The following is a 21,448-nucleotide window of genomic DNA, read 5'->3' on the forward strand; positions in this document are numbered from 1 at the left end:
TCACCATTGACACTAGAAGACCTTTGAATGCTCGGAATTTGAAGAGCATGAGAATCATTAATCAAGTCAGAGCCAAACCAACACTTAATACCGCCTGGGAAGCACTCAAAGATCAGAGGGAGATTCCCAACGGACTCTACCTGTTCTCCAAGATTGACCCTCCAGAGGTAGTAGCCTACTATCTAGAGGACCTTTCTAAGCAAGGGGTGGATATCTCTGAATTCTCAGTGGACTCGCTACCTGAGCATCCACCAAACATCATGAAGAGGATACGAGAGCCCTCTAAGAAGTCAAAGAAGGCGAAGAAAGCTAAGCTGGGAGAATCCTCTGGATCAAGACCCCCAGTTCCTCTGGTTGGCTCTCCAGGTAAGTCTGCATCTCTCCCTCCCTCTGTCAAAATTAAACCAATTGCTTCTTTTCTTCCCCAAGCAACCCCCATATACACCTCTGCTGAAACTCCTCCCTCAACCACCATATCTTCTAACCCACCATCTTTGAAATTCAACCTCGCCACCACAACATTACCAGTTTCAGAAGTAGAAATGTTGAATGAAACCACCTCACCATCATCATCACCATCTCCTCAATCCCCACCTTACTACGAACTCTCCTCTGATACTGAACCATCTGACCCTCAATCCCCCCCTCTGGCTTAGCTCCAAGCCCGTGCTCTGGCCTCTCAAAAGCCATCGCATCCTAAAAATAACATATTGAAAATATTAAAAATATCACATATATAAAAAATACATAGTAAAAAATATAACACATACCGATTAGCCGTCGTGTTACCCAAATGTAACACTCAATTAATCCATGCTCCAACAAATCTTTGTATATGTGGAGTCAACCACATGTCTTTCACATAATTAACAAATCCACTATAATCAACACATGCCTGCTCAAGTTGATGCGACCGTTGATCATACTGAACCTCATCACTAGCCCAAACAACTTCCATCCATAATGTGTCTATCGTCTTTTGCATGCCATTCACCATATATTGCTTGCCTTTTGTACCAATGTTTTTGTTAATGTGAAATCTACATAGAAAATTAATCGACCTCGGACACACAATTTTAATTGGTTTCATCAAAGCAAGACCTCTATCTGTCAAAATCACTTGTGGACACAAATCTTTCTTCACAAAAATTCTTTAAGTTTCTCCAATACCCAACAAAAATTCTTTGTCTGCTCAGAATCCATATACACAAATGCGACAGCAAAAGTCAACTCGGTTGATGCCATGCCAACAATTTCAAACAAAGATTTTCTATATTTGTTTGTCTTGTAGGTATTATCCATAACTAACACATGAAAAATATCCAATAACTTAAATGAATCGGGATGGGCCCAAAATATCTCTCTCACAACTTCCGAGTCATCCCTTTTTCTACTCCAATACACATAGCCTGCATCCTCAATAAGCTTAAACAAATATTGTATCTCACTTCTAGGACCTCTTATCTCTTTTTCTATCATACTATTATGCTTGTATATTTGCGTAATCCGAGTGACATTCTCTGGATCTCGGTCTTCCAAGGAAAGCAAAATGTGTCTAGGTGGTTCACTTATCTTTGTCAAATCAGCGACATGCTACTTCTCATTTGTGGTCAACCTACCAACAAAGGAATGACCTTCTAATCTATCAGGTAAACCATGATTATGGACCCCATATTTTACATAAATCTTCCAACCAGACTCATCTTTTGCCGGAGTCGACCTGATTTTCAATGGACATCCACATTTTTTGGACGCACTTTGGGTTCCACTATCAGTATCCTTGTATTTCCCACCTTTATCACAACCAAATATTAATTTGTTACTTCTCTCTCTTGTCTGTTTAAGTATCTGAACGATTGATAATAACGGTTACTTTATTATGGATTCCAACCTCTTTAATCCATCTGATCACCTCTTCTCGTGTACTAAGTCTTTGAATGGTTAAAAAAGCATCAGAAGTATGTACATATAACTGAGGAATAATTTTCATACCTGCACAATAAAAAAAAGTAAAAAAAAATCAAAAGAATAATTTAAAAATGCAAACCGGAAGTCTGCAAGGAAGAGTTTCGGATCATACAAATAACACACCGGAAGTCTTTGGGAAAGACTTTTGTTGTATGTTACTCTATTAACCGGAACACATATGATAAGTGTTTCAGAACGTTCTTTTTTCAAAACTGAACCGGAGCTCTTCAAGTAACTCTTCAAGTAACTCTTCCAGAATACGTTATGCAGTAAACTGAATGTCTTTCACAAAGTCATCTTGTTAGAAAAAAAATATACCGGAAGTCTTTTCTAATGAGTTCCAGTACAAGAGTGAATAGTGCAATTTTCGAAAGTCTCAATTGAATGGTTAAAAGTGAAATGATAAATTGGTTAAAAACAAACAAAAATAAAATTGATATTTAAAAAAAATATAGGAATATTGGTATAAGAGGGATATGAAGTAAAATTTTAGACTATATATTAATTACTAATTGATGCGTGTTTTATAATTCAATAGATATTTTGAATTTACAATAGAGCGTGGAAAATTACATAACACGTTAAAATTAAAATAAATGTCATGGTCTATTTTTTGTAACCATAATAACTCCTAAATTAAGTTGTAACCGTTATGTCCATTGGGCAATGTGCTTTGACACTAAACGTTTTGTAACTAGTAGATGTGTGTTATAGTCCAATATGTTGTGGAAGATGCCATAACACAATAAAATTGAAATAAATGTCATAATCTTTTGGAACCAATGTTACTACTACAACTGCATATTTGAAAGAACAAGCAATATCAATAGCTCTTATCAAATGATTTGGATTGTAATATTTCTTCTTGACCATTGTATTTCTGACCAAAATAAACATTTCCTGTCTATTCATCTTGTTATTTATCTTTTCTTATACATAATATGTACATCAAAGATATTTTTCACAACAAACTCATCTAATTCTAAATCACATAAAGAAACATTTTGGAATCTTATGAATCTATGTCACAATAGTTTACAATTGACCCAGACAACAAACATGAGATTCACACCACATGTCTCTGAGTTGTGTTGGGGTTAGACACCTACACGCTTTGTATTAGGACATGCCAACAATACGAGGTAAGGTGCTACAAATACCCGATCAGATAATCACATGAAACACAATAGACCTTGGTAAAACTGCAGGGTTAACTTTCAAAACTGATGAAGATGCTTCAACCACATGATTCTTGTCATTAGATCCAAATCCCTTGAAAATTCCTCTCCCGTTCTCGATTCCTATTGTTGACCATATAGAATTCATTACAACATCATTAGGGTCGTCAAATCTTAGTAACTTAGGAACCAATTCTTCATTAGTAACATTGCCTGCTTTGTTGTTTCTTTTTAAGCGAAGTTTTTCTTTCTCTGAGTTGGGATGAATCATCATGTCTCTATCTCTAGAATGTTTCCCTAATGTAGGTTTACTTGGGCCACAAGATTGTGTTGGCACAGATTGTACATTCAGTAATGGTTGGGAGAAACCACCATAGTATGATTTATTAGGATAACACATTGCAGGCTTCCATGAAAACTGTGGAGGAAAACTTTGATAACTGTTATCAAATGTTTCATCATATGATCCAACGTTCAAGTTTTTGTCAGGTGAAGTTGAAGAGATATCAGAAGAGTTTGATCCAAAGGTCAAGACATTACTCATTTGAGAATAATGTAAGACATCTAAAGGAAAATTAGTGAATTTGTTCTTCCGGCGACCTGCTCCTACAAGCATCTTTCTGGCGGTTCCTCCAGAAGTCCAGTATCTCTGGCAGTTTTTGCAGAAGTGTCTGGGCTGTTTGGCCTTGAAGTTGTTGTAGTAGCGGAATTTTGTGTCCATGCTTTTGCATCTTGGACATGGAACAGTTATGTCTTGTTTCTTTGGAGATTTGTCTTGTGACATATCTTTTTGTTCATCTAGTTTTGTGGGATTCTGTTGAGAAGAATCATGGGTAAAGACATCAGTGTTGTGTGTTAGAAATATGGTTCTCCCAAAAAGCTTTATGGTTGAAACATTAATCATCTCAGACATAGTATTGTTCTTTGTTATGTTTACTTGATAATAAAAAATGGATAATAAGAGTTATGGAGGAGAAAAAGGGAGAAAGAGAAAGGGAGGTAGAATGGTTTGTGTGTTTGTGTGAAGAGGTTTTATAAAGAGAAAAAGTTGAAATGCCAGATCAGAAAAGTGGAAGCTTCTTGAGCCACGACTTGTTTTAGCCTGTGAGGTTTTTGTGTGGAGTTGCCAATTAGATTAACCCACGTAAATTATAAAATAAGTGAAGATATCTTCTACCATATCCCTTGTTCATCCATGTCACTTGCCTTTTCAGCTTTTGGCTTTATGTCAAATAACATAATGTATATGCCTTGGTGCCAATGTTGGCTACCATAAAATGTCACAAATTTATTGGTTAAGAAATATGTGATTTGGCATGTCATTAAAAAGTATAATTATTTATTATGGCAATATTGTTTTATTAATTATTGTATTTATCAAAAAAAGTATATATATGCATGATATTTCTCCGCGGATAATGATTTCTCAGATATCTTTATAGTTAATGATAGTTAGAATTTGCTCACAGTGGTGAGAGATCATATTTGGTGGTGTTTATGATGGTAAGAGAGGGTCAATTCACATAAGGTAATGTAGGTTATGTGTTTATGCTGACTAAATTATGCTTAGGGTATAATGACATTTCCTCTCTCATGTTAGGCAAGAAATATTTATAGAGGCTTTTAGGCCTAGGACTTTCTACAAACTAATAACCGCATAATCACTCAATGGAGAACCATTGAGTCTTATTTCTTAGGGACAAGTAGATCAGTCTGTTGACTCTGACTTTCCATCCCCCAAGAAATGTCTTTCCCATATTTTCCATGATAAGGAGGGTAGGGGACTCTTAAGGAGAGACAGTTCCTAATGGTGACCAACGTATAGGTGTCGCCCCTCCCGAAGGTACAACTCTCCCGCCCATACTAGGCATTTCACAAATATACCACTACAATTGTAATTCATTCTATTATTTCTTGGAATTTTCAATAAAGAACGGTATATTGAATATTATACTACAATAGTCATATTTTCCACCATATATTCCATAATACCCATATTTTCTTGTATATCTCGTTAGAACAATAACCAATATAGAGATTAAACCGAGTTAAAAGTAGGTGATAATGAACATTATCGATCTTTTTTAACATAATTCCCTTTATTTTTGTCCAATAATTAGGGCCCATTGGGGCTATGTTACAAACAATATATATAATAGTATTGCTCAATTCACAATAATACCCTTAAAACCCCCCACACCTCCAATTATATACCCACAATAATCTCCACAATATTAACCATATTCAGCCATACTTATAATAATCTCCATAATTTGAATCATACTCAACATATCACAATACACTCGACTTTTAAAATTGTATTTTTTACCATTATGTTGTCAATTATATTGGCGCTTCCCTTGTAATTTTTAAAGGGGGCGTCAATAGCCCTAAAGTTTTCCCCTAATTTTAGCTTTATTTATTTTATTTTAAATAATTGTTAATTAACTATTTTTTTATTAATATTTAGTACATTATTTTTAACTAGGATAGTTATTTAATTTTTCTTATCATATTATTTGATAAAATATTACAAGGGTAATTGATAAAGTATTACTTGCATATATTAATAATTATATTATAATTTTTATATCACCAACACTGTCTATTTAAGTGACTCCCGATTCCACTTCAACGAGGTGATAATTTTCATTGAGACCTTAATGGGTTATTTTGAGTTTGTAGAAAAAAAGTCCTCACAACTTCATTACACAAAAGCCATTCTTGGAGTGTATCATGGCAATCTTGATTGGTCGCCATGGTATTTATTTCCTTGCCCGTGTTTTCAAACTTCTATTATGTTGATGTGTGGGTTGACGTTGTAATTGTTGGTCGTAGCATTTTTGGTGGAGTGGTGGATTTGGTGTGAATTATTGTGTTAGGTAAAAGAGAAATTGTTGTTGTGGTGTTTGGTAGTTTACGTTTGTTCAATGTGTAGATTGTGTGTATTCGTATGCATATGATAGGTTGGTGGTTGGTGTTTGTTGTTGGAAAATGAATTAAAATGTTGGGGTTATTGTTGGTAGAAAGGGTTATACTGTTAATTTTGTGATTGAGTGTATATAATGTATTGGTTTTGGATGTTAATGAAAGATTGTGGTGCCGTTTGGTAATTTTTTGTGTTGGGATAAGTGGATATGATATGCATTGATTTTGGGTGTTAATGAAATGTTGTGGTATGCGTTGTTAGACAATAGACCTAGATCTATATGGGGTGAATAGATCCCAAGTTAAAAATTCATTTGAAAATTTGATTTAGAAAAATTTATGGCGCAGAAGCAAGTTTCAAATATTTTCCAGATAAAAAATCGTCTAACCGAACCTACTATTGAAAAGCTTGAATATGCGTAAGAGTACCAATGGTATGATAATAATCCACAAGTTGATTAATCAATACTTCAAACACTAAATTGAATACTCTAATATAGTAACGGTCTATCTCCAATGCTAACAACACACACAAACCTAATTGAAATAATTTGTCGAACACTTTGCGTGCAATCAACAAAGTTTAGATATTAGTATAATGTGTGTAGTTCTTAGAAATCTTATCACAATGGTATGTGATTATTACAACAACACAAATTTAACAAACAATTCAAAATTTATTATCCAAACAATGTTTATCAAGAGATCAAAGCAATAAACAATTTGCTAACTGAAAAATAAGAGAGAGAGAGAGAGAGAGAGAGAGAGAGAGAGAGAGAGAGAGGAGAGAAATATATATATATATATATATATATATATATATATATATATATATATATATATATATAGAGAGAGAGAGAGAGAGAGAGAGGATGCAAGGATTTGTTTAGACAATTCCCCAATCGACCTTGATATGGGTACGTTTCTCCTCAATTCGAACTCGAACTGAGATATTAATATAATAAATCTTACTTTAAAAATATATGTATACAAGAGATGAGAAATCAAATTCCATAAACCTTAAGTTTGTTCTTGACTCTAGCACCTCCAAAGTCCTTGATCAATCTTGATCAAGTAACTAACCATGCAGTTTCAATTCACCTATTATTGCTACTTCCTTGCATGACACCCCTTATCCCAAGGCTTTCACTCGGTTGAATTAATCATAAGTGCATGATCATGTAACCAACAATTCCGCTTCAATTCCCATGTTGTTTCTACTTCCTTACACGACCTCCTTGTCTCAAGGCTTTCACCAGGCTGAATTAATCCCAAGCGCACACTTGTTGAACCCAAGATTTGTCAACACGATCCACCGTTTCACACTACTCCCTTACACGACATCCTTGTTTCAAGGATTTCATTCGATCGGTTTTCCATGTCCAAAACCTTAAAAAACCCCACCACGGTTTTCTTATTTGAATCCCTCAAAGATCTCAACCCAATATTCTCGATACAAAAAACCTAATTGGACATTATCAATCCTAATCTAGATGGCACGCAATCAAAAAATGATTATGTGTAGTTTGATTTTGTGCATGCATAGATTGAATTGAAGATGATAAGAGGTTTTGAAATTTTGGATTCATGTAGGTTTTACTCACTCTAGAAACCTTACTAGAGAATGATGCATGTATGAAGTATTTATATGCATGGGTGATTTAGGGGAAAAGGAAATGCAAAGGACTTGACAAAAATATTAATTTTTGAAAAAAATACATCGGATAGGTCGACCTAAAAAGGTTATGTATCGACCTGGTCGATGCATATGTCGGCCTGTCCAAAGTCATGTGTCGACCTATGGATGTTATGTGGTCCCTATATGTCGACTTGAACACTTGGCACATGAAACAGAAGCCCTAAGCTTTAATACAAATCATATTTATTGACTTATAAACTTCATGTGTCGACTTATAGCCAGGATGTTTTTTCCATAGGTCGACATGTAGTTATATGTGTCGACCTGTACTTCGATTTCACATAAAAATTAATTTTTCATGCATGAGACCTTTTCCACATTGTTTTCAAATACTTTTATGCTTCCTAATGCTAAGATGCACATAGAGGTTCAGAGGATACCGTTAAATATAGATTAACACTAAAGTATCCTAGTTTTGACATCATACAAAACACATCTAATGAAAGTTGATGATGTTTGATCTTTCTTTTACTCAAGGTGTTTGTGATGAGTATGGGATGTCTCATCTTGGCTTAGGACTGGTAATGCTTCCTCTTAAGGTCACTAAACTGGATCTAATACCATCACCGTTTTACAACATGGTTTCGCCTCAGAGGAAGAGGCTCTCCGTTGTTGGCTTTCACCATCATCAATGTTAGTTCAACAACATAACCATTGTTCCGTTTATTGCTCTATTACGAAATAACATGAAAGCTCAATGTTACACCTTCCTAGAGACAACAACAAATCGGACAACAACAACAACGTTTTGATTCGCAAGCAAAACCACAACAAATCTATTGTGATAATAATCAACATTTCAATGCCACTTTGCCCGTGATTCCGACAAGTACAGTAACAATGTGATAACAGTTTAAATTTTGTTTGGGTTGGCCATTTCACCTTTTATTCTACTTCTATGTATGTTTGATGTTGTGTCTTATTTTCGTATCGCAGCATTTTATTTGTGTTTCTCCTTTTTGTTTTGATTATGTTGCGATAAAATGTAATAACTATATAATACTGTTGGAAATAATCGAAAGTTGTATTTGTTTATGTTATTTTTTCTTGATGTGTTTGAATCAGAATAAATCCATAAATTCGACATCGTCCATATGTCGTTACTCTGGCAAATTTTCTTTTGATATATTGATGACATGTCAATGGATTCACGTGTTGGTTTTCGGTTGCGTTTTGACGTTGTGTTTTAAATGATTGGTTACATTACGTCATGATTCGTATGAAGTAACTTTAAGTTACGTGATATTATACCTTTACGCGTTAAAATTCACTTTTGCATTGCATAATCAATTAGAATAGTGGATTCAACAAATTCGTAATAATGTAATATATTATGTTGTTGTTCTGCATTTTGTTGAAAGAAGAAGATAAACATGTTGAAAAAATTATGTTGTTGTTGTTTTATTAAGTTTATTTTTAATTTACTTTTAGCGTCATTTTACTCTCTCTCTCTCTCTCTCTCTCTCTCTCTCTCTCTCTCTCTCTCTCTCTTTATATATATATATATATATATATATATATATATATATATATATATATATATATATATATATATATATATATATATATATATATATATATATATATATATATATATATATATATATATTAGTGAATGCAATAAAATGAAAAAAGAATGACCCTAGTGGAGTGCTAGGGCCTTGGGCTCTTAAACACCGGGTCATGGGTTCGAACTAGGTGCCCTGCATTTTTGCATTTTTCAGTATTTTATGTTTTCTTTTCTTTAACCATTTTATAAAGAATTATATTATATATATTTATATATGAAATTGTTCACTAGCAATAGGATCATGGAGGGAATGATTGAAATTTGATACCTCCCTCCCCCATGTCTTGGGTTTGATCCTTTGTTGCCACTTTTCATCACCACGTTGCCATTTTTTCACCCTTATTTTTCATGATCTTTCACATTTTTTTAACCATTAAAATGTTTTTTTCTTTCTGATTTTTTTTTTGTGTCTACTTCTTATTTGTGACATTGTCTTTGCAATTTAATTTTTGTTTTTATTTTTTCCATTTATTTTCCCCAGATTATAGCCGTTGCACAAGTGCCCTGTGAACGCTTTAGAAAATGCGATACTCGTTGGAGTTTTTCTTGGTCTCTTTGATTTTTTTCATGGTTAAGAATCGGACTTTGATATATGGATTTGACACTTCCTATGTCGTCATTACACCGATTCTTTTATCGATATATTAATGGTATTTCATTGCGCTTTGACTCGTCGCATACAACATTTACATTGTTGTCAATATGCATAAACCAACTTTGAGCACATTACCTAGGGTTTTGCTTGCACTTCTCAATTTCATTTTTACCTTGCACGTTCTTGCGTTATATGACTTTGATTCGCATCCTCGCATCCCGATTTTAATCTGTGCACGCTTTGATTTCACTTCTTTCGATTTAATTTTTAAACGTTGTTGTAAATGTAACTTGTGTGTTGCTAATTTCTTCACATGGCTTACTCTTGGGACTTCTTACAATGAGACCGTTCTCTTGCACTTACACTCGTTTTATTATTGTTTGTTGATTTGCTAATTTCTTCAGTATTTTATGTTTTCTTTTCTTTTTCCATTTTATAAAGAATTATATTATATATATTTATATATGAAATTGTTCACTAGAAATAGGATCATGGAGGGAATGGTTGAAACTTAATACCTCCTTCCCCCATGTCTTGGGTTTGATCCTTTGTTGCCACTTTTCATCACCACGTTGCCATTTTTTCACCCTTATTTTTCATGATCTTTCACATTTTTTTAACCAATAAAATGTTTTTTTCTTTCTGATTTTTTTTTGTGTCTACTTCTTATTTGTGACATTGTCTTTGCAATTTAATTTTTGTTTTTATTTTTTCCATTTATTTTCCCCAGATTATAGCCGTTGCAAAAGTGCCCCGTGAACGCTTTAGAAAATGCGATACTCGTTGGATTTTTTCTTGGTTTCTTTGATTTTTTTCATGGTTAAGAATCGGACTTTGATATATGGATTTGACACTTCCTATGTCGTCATTACACCAATTCTTTTATCGATATATTAATGGTATTTCATTGCGTTTTGACTCGTCGCATACAACATTTACATTGTTGTCAATATGCATAAACCAACTTTGAGCACATTACCTAGGGTTTTGCTTTCACTTCTCAATTTCATTTTTACCTTGCACGTTTTTGCGTTATATGACTTTGATTCGCATCCTCGCATCCCGATTTTAATCTGTGCACGCTTTGATTTCACTTCTTTCGATTTAATTTTTAAACGTTGTTGTAAATGTAACTTGTGTGTTGCTAATTTCTTCACATGGCTTACTCTTGGGACTTCTTACAATGAGACCGTTCTCTTGCACTTACACTCGTTTTATTATTGTTTGTTGATTTGCTAATTTCTTCAGTATTTTATGTTTTCTTTTCTTTTTCCATTTTATAAAGAATTATATTATATATATTTATATATGAAATTGTTCACTAGAAATAGGATCATGGAGGGAATGGTTGAAACTTAATACCTCCTTCCCCCATGTCTTGGGTTTGATCCTTTGTTGCCACTTTTCATCACCACGTTGCCATTTTTTCACCCTTATTTTTCATGATCTTCACATTTTTTTAACCATCAAAATGTTTTTTTCTTTCTGATTTTTTTTTTGTGTCTACTTCTTATTTGTGACATTGTCTTTGCAATTTAATTTTTGTTTTTATTTTTTCCATTTATTTTCCCCAGATTATAGCCGTTGCAAAAGTGCCCCGTGAACGCTTTAGAAAATGCGATACTCGTTGGAGTTTTTCTTGGTTTCTTTGATTTTTTTCATGGTTAAGAATCGGACTTTGATATATGGATTTGACACTTCCTATGTCGTCATTACACCGATTCTTGTATCGATATATTAATGGTATTTCAATGCGTTTTGACTCGTCGCATACAACATTTACATTGTTGTCAATATGCATAAACCAACTTTGAGCACATTACCTAGGGTTTTGCTTGCACTCCTCAATTTCATTTTTACCTTGCACGTTCTTGCGTTATATGACTTTGATTCGCATCCTCGCATCCCGATTTTAATCTGTGCACGCTTTGATTTCACTTCTTTCGATTTAATTTTTAAACGTTGTTGTAAATGTAACTTGTGTGTTGCTAATTTCTTCACATGGCTTACTCTTGGGACTTCTTACAATGAGACCGTTCTCTTGCACTTACACTCGTTTTATTATTGTTTGTTGATTTGCTAATTTCTTCAGTATTTTATGTTTTCTTTTCTTTTTCCATTTTATAAAGAATTATATTATATATATTTATATATGAAATTGTTCACTAGAAATAGGATCATGGAGGGAATGGTTGAAACTTAATACCTCCTTCCCCCATGTCTTGGGTTTGATCCTTTGTTGCCACTTTTCATCACCACGTTGCCATTTTTTCACCCTTATTTTTCATGATCTTCACATTTTTTTAACCATCAAAATGTTTTTTTCTTTCTGATTTTTTTTTTGTGTCTACTTCTTATTTGTGACATTGTCTTTGCAATTTAATTTTTGTTTTTATTTTTTCCATTTATTTTCCCCAGATTATAGCCGTTGCAAAAGTGCCCCGTGAACGCTTTAGAAAATGCGATACTCGTTGGAGTTTTTCTTGGTTTCTTTGATTTTTTTCATGGTTAAGAATCGGACTTTGATATATGGATTTAACACTTCCTATGTCGTCATTACACCAATTCTTTTATCGATATATTAATGGTATTTCAATGCGTTTTGACTCGTCGCATACAACATTTACATTGTTGTCAATATGCATAAACCAACTTTGAGCACATTACCTAGGGTTTTGCTTTCACTTCTCAATTTCATTTTTACCTTGCACGTTCTTGCGTTATATGACTTTGATTCGCATCCTTGCATCCCGATTTTAATCTGTGCACGCTTTGATTTCACTTCTTTCGATTTAATTTTTAAACGTTGTTGTAAATGTAACTTGTGTGTTGCTAATTTCTTCACATGGCTTACTCTTGGGACTTCTTACAATGAGACCGTTCTCTTGCACTTACACTCGTTTTATTATTGTTTGTTGATTTGCTAATTTCTTCAGTATTTTATGTTTCTTTTCTTTTTCCATTTTATAAAGAATTATATTATATATATTTATATATGAAATTGTTCACTAGAAATAGGATCATGGAGGGAATGGTTGAAACTTAATACCTCCTTCCCCCATGTCTTGGGTTTGATCCTTTGTTGCCACTTTTCATCACCACGTTGCCATTTTTTCACCCTTATTTTTCATGATCTTTCACATTTTTTTAACCATTAAAATGTTTTTTTCTTTCTGATTTTTTTTTGTGTCTACTTCTTATTTGTGACATTGTCTTTGCAATTTAATTTTTGTTTTTATTTTTTCCATTTATTTTCCCCAGATTATAGCCGTTGCAAAAGTGCCCCGTGAACGCTTTAGAAAATGCGATACTCGTTGGATTTTTTCTTGGTTTCTTTGATTTTTTTCATGGTTAAGAATCGGACTTTGATATATGGATTTGACACTTCCTATGTCGTCATTACACCAATTCTTTTATCGATATATTAATGGTATTTCATTGCGTTTTGACTCATCGCATACAACATTTACGTTGTTGTCAATATGCATAAACCAACTTTGAGCACATTACCTAGGGTTTTGCTTGCACTTCTCAATTTCATTTTTACCTTGCACGTTCTTGCGTTATATGACTTTGATTCGCATCCTCGCATCCCGATTTTAATCTGTGCACGCTTTGATTTCACTTCTTTCGATTTAATTTTTAAACGTTGTTGTAAATGTAACTTGTGTGTTGCTAATTTCTTCACATGGCTTACTCTTGGGACTTCTTACAATGAGACCGTTCTCTTGCACTTACACTCGTTTTATTATTGTTTGTTGATTTGCTAATTTCTTCAGTATTTTATGTTTTCTTTTCTTTTTCCATTTTATAAAGAATTATATTATATATATTTATATATGAAATTGTTCACTAGAAATAGGATCATGGAGGGAATGGTTGAAACTTAATACCTCCTTCCCCCATGTCTTGGGTTTGATCCTTTGTTGCCACTTTTCATCACCACGTTGCCATTTTTTCACCCTTATTTTTCATGATCTTTCACATTTTTTTAACCAATAAAATGTTTTTTTCTTTCTGATTTTTTTTTGTGTCTACTTCTTATTTGTGACATTGTCTTTGCAATTTAATTTTTGTTTTTATTTTTTCCATTTATTTTCCCCAGATTATAGCCGTTGCAAAAGTGCCCCGTGAACGCTTTAGAAAATGCGATACTCGTTGGATTTTTTCTTGGTTTCTTTGATTTTTTTCATGGTTAAGAATCGGACTTTGATATATGGATTTGACACTTCCTATGTCGTCATTACACCAATTCTTTTATCGATATATTAATGGTATTTCATTGCGTTTTGACTCGTCGCATACAACATTTACGTTGTTGTCAATATGCATAAACCAACTTTGAGCACATTACCTAGGGTTTTGCTTGCACTTCTCAATTTCATTTTTACCTTGCACGTTCTTGCGTTATATGACTTTGATTCGCATCCTTGCATCCCGATTTTAATCTGTGCACGCTTTGATTTCACTTCTTTCGATTTAATTTTTAAACGTTGTTGTAAATGTAACTTGTGTGTTGCTAATTTCTTCATATGGCTTACTCTTGGGACTTCTTACAATGAGACCGTTCTCTTGCACTTACACTCGTTTTATTATTGTTTGTTGATTTGCTAATTTCTTCAGTATTTTATGTTTTCTTTTCTTTTTCCATTTTATAAAGAATTATATTATATATATTTATATATGAAATTGTTCACTAGAAATAGGATCATGGGGGGAATGGTTGAAACTTAATACCTCCTTCTCCCATGTCTTGGGTTTGATCCTTTGTTGCCACTTTTCATCACCACGTTGCCATTTTTTCACCCTTATTTTTCATGATCTTTCACATTTTTTTAACCATTAAAATGTTTTTTTCTTTCTGATTTTTTTTTGTGTCTACTTCTTATTTGTGACATTGTCTTTGCAATTTAATTTTTGTTTTTATTTTTTCCATTTATTTTCCCCAGATTATAGCCGTTGCAAAAGTGCCCCGTGAACGCTTTAGAAAATGCGATACTCGTTGGATTTTTTCTTGGTTTCTTTGATTTTTTTCATGGTTAAGAATCGGACTTTGATATATGGATTTGACACTTCCTATGTCGTCATTACACCAATTCTTTTATCGATATATTTATGGTATTTCATTGCGTTTTGACTCGTCGCATACAATATTTACGTTGTTGTCAATATGCATAAACCAACTTTGAGCACATTACCTAGGGTTTTGCTTGCACTTCTCAATTTCATTTTTACCTTGCACGTTTTTGCGTTATATGACTTTTATTCGCATCCTCGCATCCCGATTTTAATCTGTGCACGCTTTGATTTCACTTCTTTCGATTTAATTTTTAAACGTTGTTGTAAATGTAACTTGTGTGTTGCTAATTTCTTCACATGGCTTACTCTTGGGACTTCTTACAATGAGACCGTTCTCTTGCACTTACACTCGTTTTATTATTGTTTGTTGATTTGCTAATTTCTTCAGTATTTTATGGTTTCTTTTCTTTTTCCATTTTATAAAGAATTATATTATATATATTTATATATGAAATTGTTCACTAGAAATAGGATCATGGAGGGAATGGTTGAAACTTAATACCTCCTTCCCCCATGTCTTGGGTTTGATCCTTTGTTGCCACTTTTCATCACCACGTTGCCATTTTTTCACCCTTATTTTTCATGATCTTTCACATTTTTTTAACCAATAAAATGTTTTTTTCTTTCTGATTTTTTTTGTGTCTACTTCTTATTTGTGACATTGTCTTTGCAATTTAATTTTTGTTTTTATTTTTTCCATTTATTTTCCCCAGATTATAGCCGTTGCAAAAGTGCCCCGTGAACGCTTTAGAAAATGCGATACTCGTTGGATTTTTTCTTGGTTTCTTTGATTTTTTTCATGGTTAAGAATCGGACTTTGATATATGGATTTGACACTTCCTATGTCGTCATTACACCAATTCTTTTATCGATATATTAATGGTATTTCATTGCGTTTTGACTCGTCGCATACAACATTTACGTTGTTGTCAATATGCATAAACCAACTTTGAGCACATTACCTAGGGTTTTGCTTGCACTTCTCAATTTCATTTTTACCTTGCACGTTCTTGCGTTATATGACTTTGATTCGCATCCTCGCATCCCGATTTTAATCTGTGCACGCTTTGATTTCACTTCTTTCGATTTAATTTTTAAACGTTGTTGTAAATGTAACTTGTGTGTTGCTAATTTCTTCACATGGCTTACTCTTGGGACTTCTTACAATGAGACCGTTCTCTTGCACTTACACTCGTTTTATTATTGTTTGTTGATTTGCTGATTTCTTCAGTATTTTATGTTTTCTTTTCTTTTTCCATTTTATAAAGAATTATATCATATATATTTATATATGAAATTGTTCACTAGAAATAGGATCATGGAGGGAATGGTTGAAACTTGATACCTCCCTCCCCCATGTCTTGGGTTTGATCCTTTGTTGCCACTTTTCATCACCACGTTGCCATTTTTTCACCCTTATTTTTCATGATCTTCACATTTTTTTAACCATCAAAATGTTTTTTTCTTTCTGATTTTTTTGTGTGTCTACTTCTTATTTGTGACATTGTCTTTGCAATTTAATTTTTGTTTTTATTTTTTCCATTTATTTTCCCCAGATTATAGCCGTTGCAAAAGTGCCCCGTGAACGCTTTAGAAAATGCGATACTCGTTGGAGTTTTTCTTGGTTTCTTTGATTTTTTTCATGGTTAAGAATCGGACTTTGATATATGGATTTGACACTTCCTATGTCGTCATTACACCGATTCTTTTATCGATATATTAATGGTATTTCATTGCGTTTTGACTCGTCGCATACAACATTTACATTGTTGTCAATATGCATAAACCAACTTTGAGCACATTACCTAGGGTTTTGCTTGCACTTCTCAATTTCATTTTTACCTTGCACGTTCTTGCGTTATATGACTTTGATTCGCATCCTTGCATTCCGATTTTAATCTGTGCACGCTTTGATTTCACTTCTTTCGATTTAATTTTTAAACGTTGTTGTAAATGTAACTTGTGTGTTGCTAATTTCTTCACATGGCTTACTCTTGGGACTTCTTACAATGAGACCGTTCTCTTGCACTTACACTCGTTTTATTATTGTTTGTTGATTTGCTAATTTCTTCAGTATTTTATGTTTTCTTTTCTTTTTCCATTTTATAAAGAATTATATTATATATATTTATATATGAAATTGTTCACTAGAAATAGGATCATGGAGGGAATGGTTGAAACTTGATACCTCCCTCCCCCATGTCTTGGGTTTGATCCTTTGTTGCCACTTTTCATCACCACGTTGCCATTTTTTCACCCTTATTTTTCAGCATCTTCACATTTTTTTAACCATCAAAATGTTTTTTTCTTTCTGATTTTTTTTTGTGTCTACTTCTTATTTGTGACATTGTCTTTGCAATTTAATTTTTGTTTTTATTTTTTCCATTTATTTTCCCCAGATTATAGCCGTTGCAAAAGTGCCCTGTGACCGCTCTAGAAAATGCGATACTCGTTGGAGTTTTTCTTGGTTTCTTTGATTTTTTTCATGGTTAAGAATCGGACTTTGATATATGGATTTGACACTTCCTATGTCGTCATTACACCGATTCTTTTATCGATATATTAATGGTATTTCATTGCGTTTTCACTCGTCGCATACAACATTTACATTGTTGTCAATATGCATAAACCAACTTTGAGCACATTACCTAGGGTTTTGCTTGCACTTCTCAATTTCATTTTTACCTTGCACGTTCTTGCGTTATATGACTTTGATTCGCATCCTTGCATCCCGATTTTAATCTGTGCACGCTTTGATTTCACTTCTTTCGATTTAATTTTTAAACGTTGTTGTAAATGTAACTTGTGTGTTGCTAATTTCTTCACATGGCTTACTCTTGGGACTTCTTACAATGAGACCGTTCTCTTGCACTTACACTCGTTTTATTATTGTTTGTTGATTTGCGAATTTCTTCAGTATTTTATGTTTTCTTTTCTTTTTCCATTTTATAAAAAATTATATTATATATATTTATATATGAAATTGTTCACTAGAAATAGGATCATGGAGGGAATGGTTGAAACTTGATACCTCCCTCCCCCATGTCTTGGGTTTGATCCTTTGTTGCCACTTTTCATCACCACGTTGCCATTTTTTCACCCTTATTTTTCATGATCTTTCACATTTTTTTAACCATCAAAATGTTTTTTTCTTTCTGATTTTTTTTTGTCTACTTCTTATTTGTGACATTGTCTTTGCAATTTAATTTTTGTTTTTATTTTTTCCAATTATTTTCCCCAGATTATAGCCGTTGCAAAAGTGCCCCGTGAACGCTTTAGAAAATGCGATACTCGTTGGATTTTTTCTTGGTTTCTTTGATTTTTTTCATGGTTAAGAATCGGACTTTGATATATGGATTTGACACTTCCTATGTCGTCATTACACCGATTCTTTTATCGATATATTAATGGTATTTCATTGCGTTTTGACTCGTCGCATACAACATTTACATTGTTGTCAATATGCATAAACCAACTTTGAGCACATTACCTAGGGTTTTGCTTGCACTTCTCAATTTCATTTTTACCTTGCACGTTCTTGCGTTATATGACTTTGATTCGCATCCTTGCATTCCGATTTTAATCTGTGCACGCTTTGATTTCACTTCTTTCGATTTAATTTTTAAACGTTGTTGTAAATGTAACTTGTGTGTTGCTAATTTCTTCACATGGCTTACTCTTGGGACTTCTTACAATGAGACCGTTCTCTTGCACTTACACTCGTTTTATTATTGTTTGTTGATTTGCTAATTTCTTCAGTATTTTATGTTTTCTTTTCTTTTTCCATTTTATAAAGAATTATATTATATATATTTATATATGAAATTGTTCACTAGAAATAGGATCATGGAGGGAATGGTTGAAACTTGATACCTCCCTCCCCCATGTCTTGGGTTTGATCCTTTGTTGCCACTTTTCATCACCACGTTGCCATTTTTTCACCCTTATTTTTCATGATCTTTCACATTTTTTTAACCATCAAAATGTTTTTTTCTTTCTGATTTTTTTTTTGTCTACTTCTTATTTGTGACATTGTCTTTGCAATTTAATTTTTGTTTTTATTTTTTCCATTTATTTTCTCCAGATTATAGCCGTTGCAAAAGTGCCCTGTGAACGCTTTAGAAAATGCGATACTCGTTGGAGTTTTTCTTGGTTTCTTTGATTTTTTTCATGGTTAAGAATCAGACTTTGATATATGGATTTGACACTTCCTATGTCGTCATTACACCGATTCTTTTATCGATATATTAATGGTATTTCATTGCGTTTTGACTCGTCGCATACAACATTTACATTGTTGTCAATATGCATAAACCAACTTTGAGCACATTACCTAGGGTTTTGCTTGCACTTCTCAATTTCATTTTTACCTTGCACGTTCTTGCGTTATATGACTTTGATTCGCATCCTCGCATCCCGATTTTAATCTGTGCACGCTTTGATTTCACTTCTTTCGATTTAATTTTTAAACGTTGTTGTAAATGTAACTTGTGTGTTGCTAATTTCTTCACATGGCTTACTCTTGGGACTTCTTACAATGAGACCGTTCTCTTGCACTTACACTCGTTTTATTATTGTTTGTTGATTTGCTAATTTCTTCAGTATTTTATGTTTTCTTTTCTTTTTCCATTTTATAAAGAATTATATTATATATATTTATATATGAAATTGTTCACTAGAAATAGGATCATGGAGGGAATGGTTGAAACTTGATACCTCCCTCCCCCATGTCTTGGGTTTGATCCTTTGTTGCCACTTTTCATCACCACGTTGCCATTTTTTCACCCTTATTTTTCATGATCTTCACATTTTTTTAACCATCAAAATGTTTTTTTCTTTCTGATTTTTTTTTGTGTCTACTTCTTATTTGTGACATTGTCTTTGCAATTTAATTTTTGTTTTTATTTTTTCCATTTATTTTCCCCAGATTATAGCCGTTGCAAAAGTGCCCTGTGAACGCTTTAGAAAATGCGATACTCGTTGGAGTTTTTCTTGGTTTCTTTGATTTTTTTCATGGTTAAGAATCGGACTTTGATATATGGATTTGACACTTCCTATGTCGTCATTACACCGATTCTTTTATCGATATATTAATGGTATTTCATTGCGTTTTGACTCGTCGCATACAACATTTACATTGTTGTCAATATGCATAAACCAACTTTGAGCACATTACCTAGGGTTTTGCTTGCACTTCTCAATTTCATTTTTACCTTGCACGTTCTTGCGTTATATGACTTTGATTCGCATCATTTCATCCCGATTTTAATCTGTGCACGCTTTGATTTCACTTCTTTCGATTTAATTTTTAAACGTTGTTGTAAATGTAACTTGTGTGTTGCTAATTTCTTCACATGGCTTACTCTTGGGACTTCTTACAATGAGACCGTTCTCTTGCACTTACACTCGTTTAATTATTGTTTGTTGATTTGCTAATTTCTTCAGTATTTTATGTTTTCTTTTCTTTTTCCATTTTATAAAGAATTATATTATATATATTTATATATGAAATTGTTCACTAGAAATAGGATCATGGAGGGAATGGTTGAAACTTGATACCTCCCTCCCCCATGTCTTGGGTTTGATCCTTTGTTGCCACTTTTCATCACCACGTTGCCATTTTTTCACCCTTATTTTTCATGATCTTCACATTTTTTTAACCATCAAAATGTTTTTTTCTTTCTGATTTTTTTTTTGTGTCTACTTCTTATTTGTGACATTGTATTTGCAATTTAATTTTTGTTTTTATTTTTTCCATTTATTTTCCCCAGATTATAGCCGTTGCAAAAGTGCCCTGTGAACGCTTTAGAAAATGCGATACTCGTTGGAGTTTTTCTTGGTTTCTTTGATTTTTTTCATGGTTAAGAATCGGACTTTGATATATGAATTTGACACTTCCTATGTCGTCATTACACCGATTCTTTTATCGATATATTAATGGTATTTCATTGCGTTTTGACTCGTCGCATACAACATTTACATTGTTGTCAATATGCATAAACCAACTTTGAGCACATTACCTAGGGTTTTGCTTGCACTTCTCAATTTCATTTTTACCTTGCACGTTCTTGCGTTATATGACTTTGATTCGCATCCTTGCATCCCGATTTTAATCTGTGCACGCTTTGATTTCACTTCTTTCGATTTAATTTTTAAACGTTGTTGTAAATGTAACTTGTGTGTTGCTAGTTTCTTCACATGGCTTACTCTTGGGACTTCATACAATGAGACCGTTCTCTTGCACTTACACTCGTTTTATTATTGTTTGTTGATTTGCTAATTTCTTCAGTATTTTATGTTTTCTTTTCTTTTTCCATTTTATAAAGAATTATATTATATATATATTTATATATGAAATTGTTCACTAGCAATAGGATCATGGAGGGAATGGTTGAAACTTGATACCTCCCTCCCTCATGTCTTGGGTTTGA

At 33.2% G+C, this 21,448-nt stretch overlaps 1 protein-coding gene across 1 annotated transcript; it reads right to left on the reverse strand.

Annotated features, from left to right (window-relative positions):
- Nucleotides 1-3,022: 3,022 nt before the first annotated feature.
- LOC127121419 (cyclic dof factor 3) lies at nucleotides 3,023-4,127 on the reverse strand. The gene has a single exon (XM_051051915.1). The coding sequence runs from the start codon at nucleotides 4,057-4,059 to the stop codon at nucleotides 3,133-3,135; it is 927 nt and encodes a 308-aa protein (XP_050907872.1). The 5' UTR covers nucleotides 4,060-4,127; the 3' UTR covers nucleotides 3,023-3,132.
- Between the last annotated feature and the right edge of the window lie 17,321 nt (nucleotides 4,128-21,448).

This window comes from Lathyrus oleraceus, chromosome 2 (genome assembly GCF_024323335.1).
Source record: "Lathyrus oleraceus cultivar Zhongwan6 chromosome 2, CAAS_Psat_ZW6_1.0, whole genome shotgun sequence".
NCBI classification, from domain to species: domain Eukaryota; kingdom Viridiplantae; phylum Streptophyta; class Magnoliopsida; order Fabales; family Fabaceae; genus Lathyrus; species Lathyrus oleraceus.

Bases quoted from the DNA above. Each gene is read 5' to 3' on its own strand.
- LOC127121419 (XM_051051915.1), bottom strand. From the start codon at position 4,059: ATGTCTGAGATGATTAATGTTTCAACCATAAAGCTTTTTGGGAGAACC.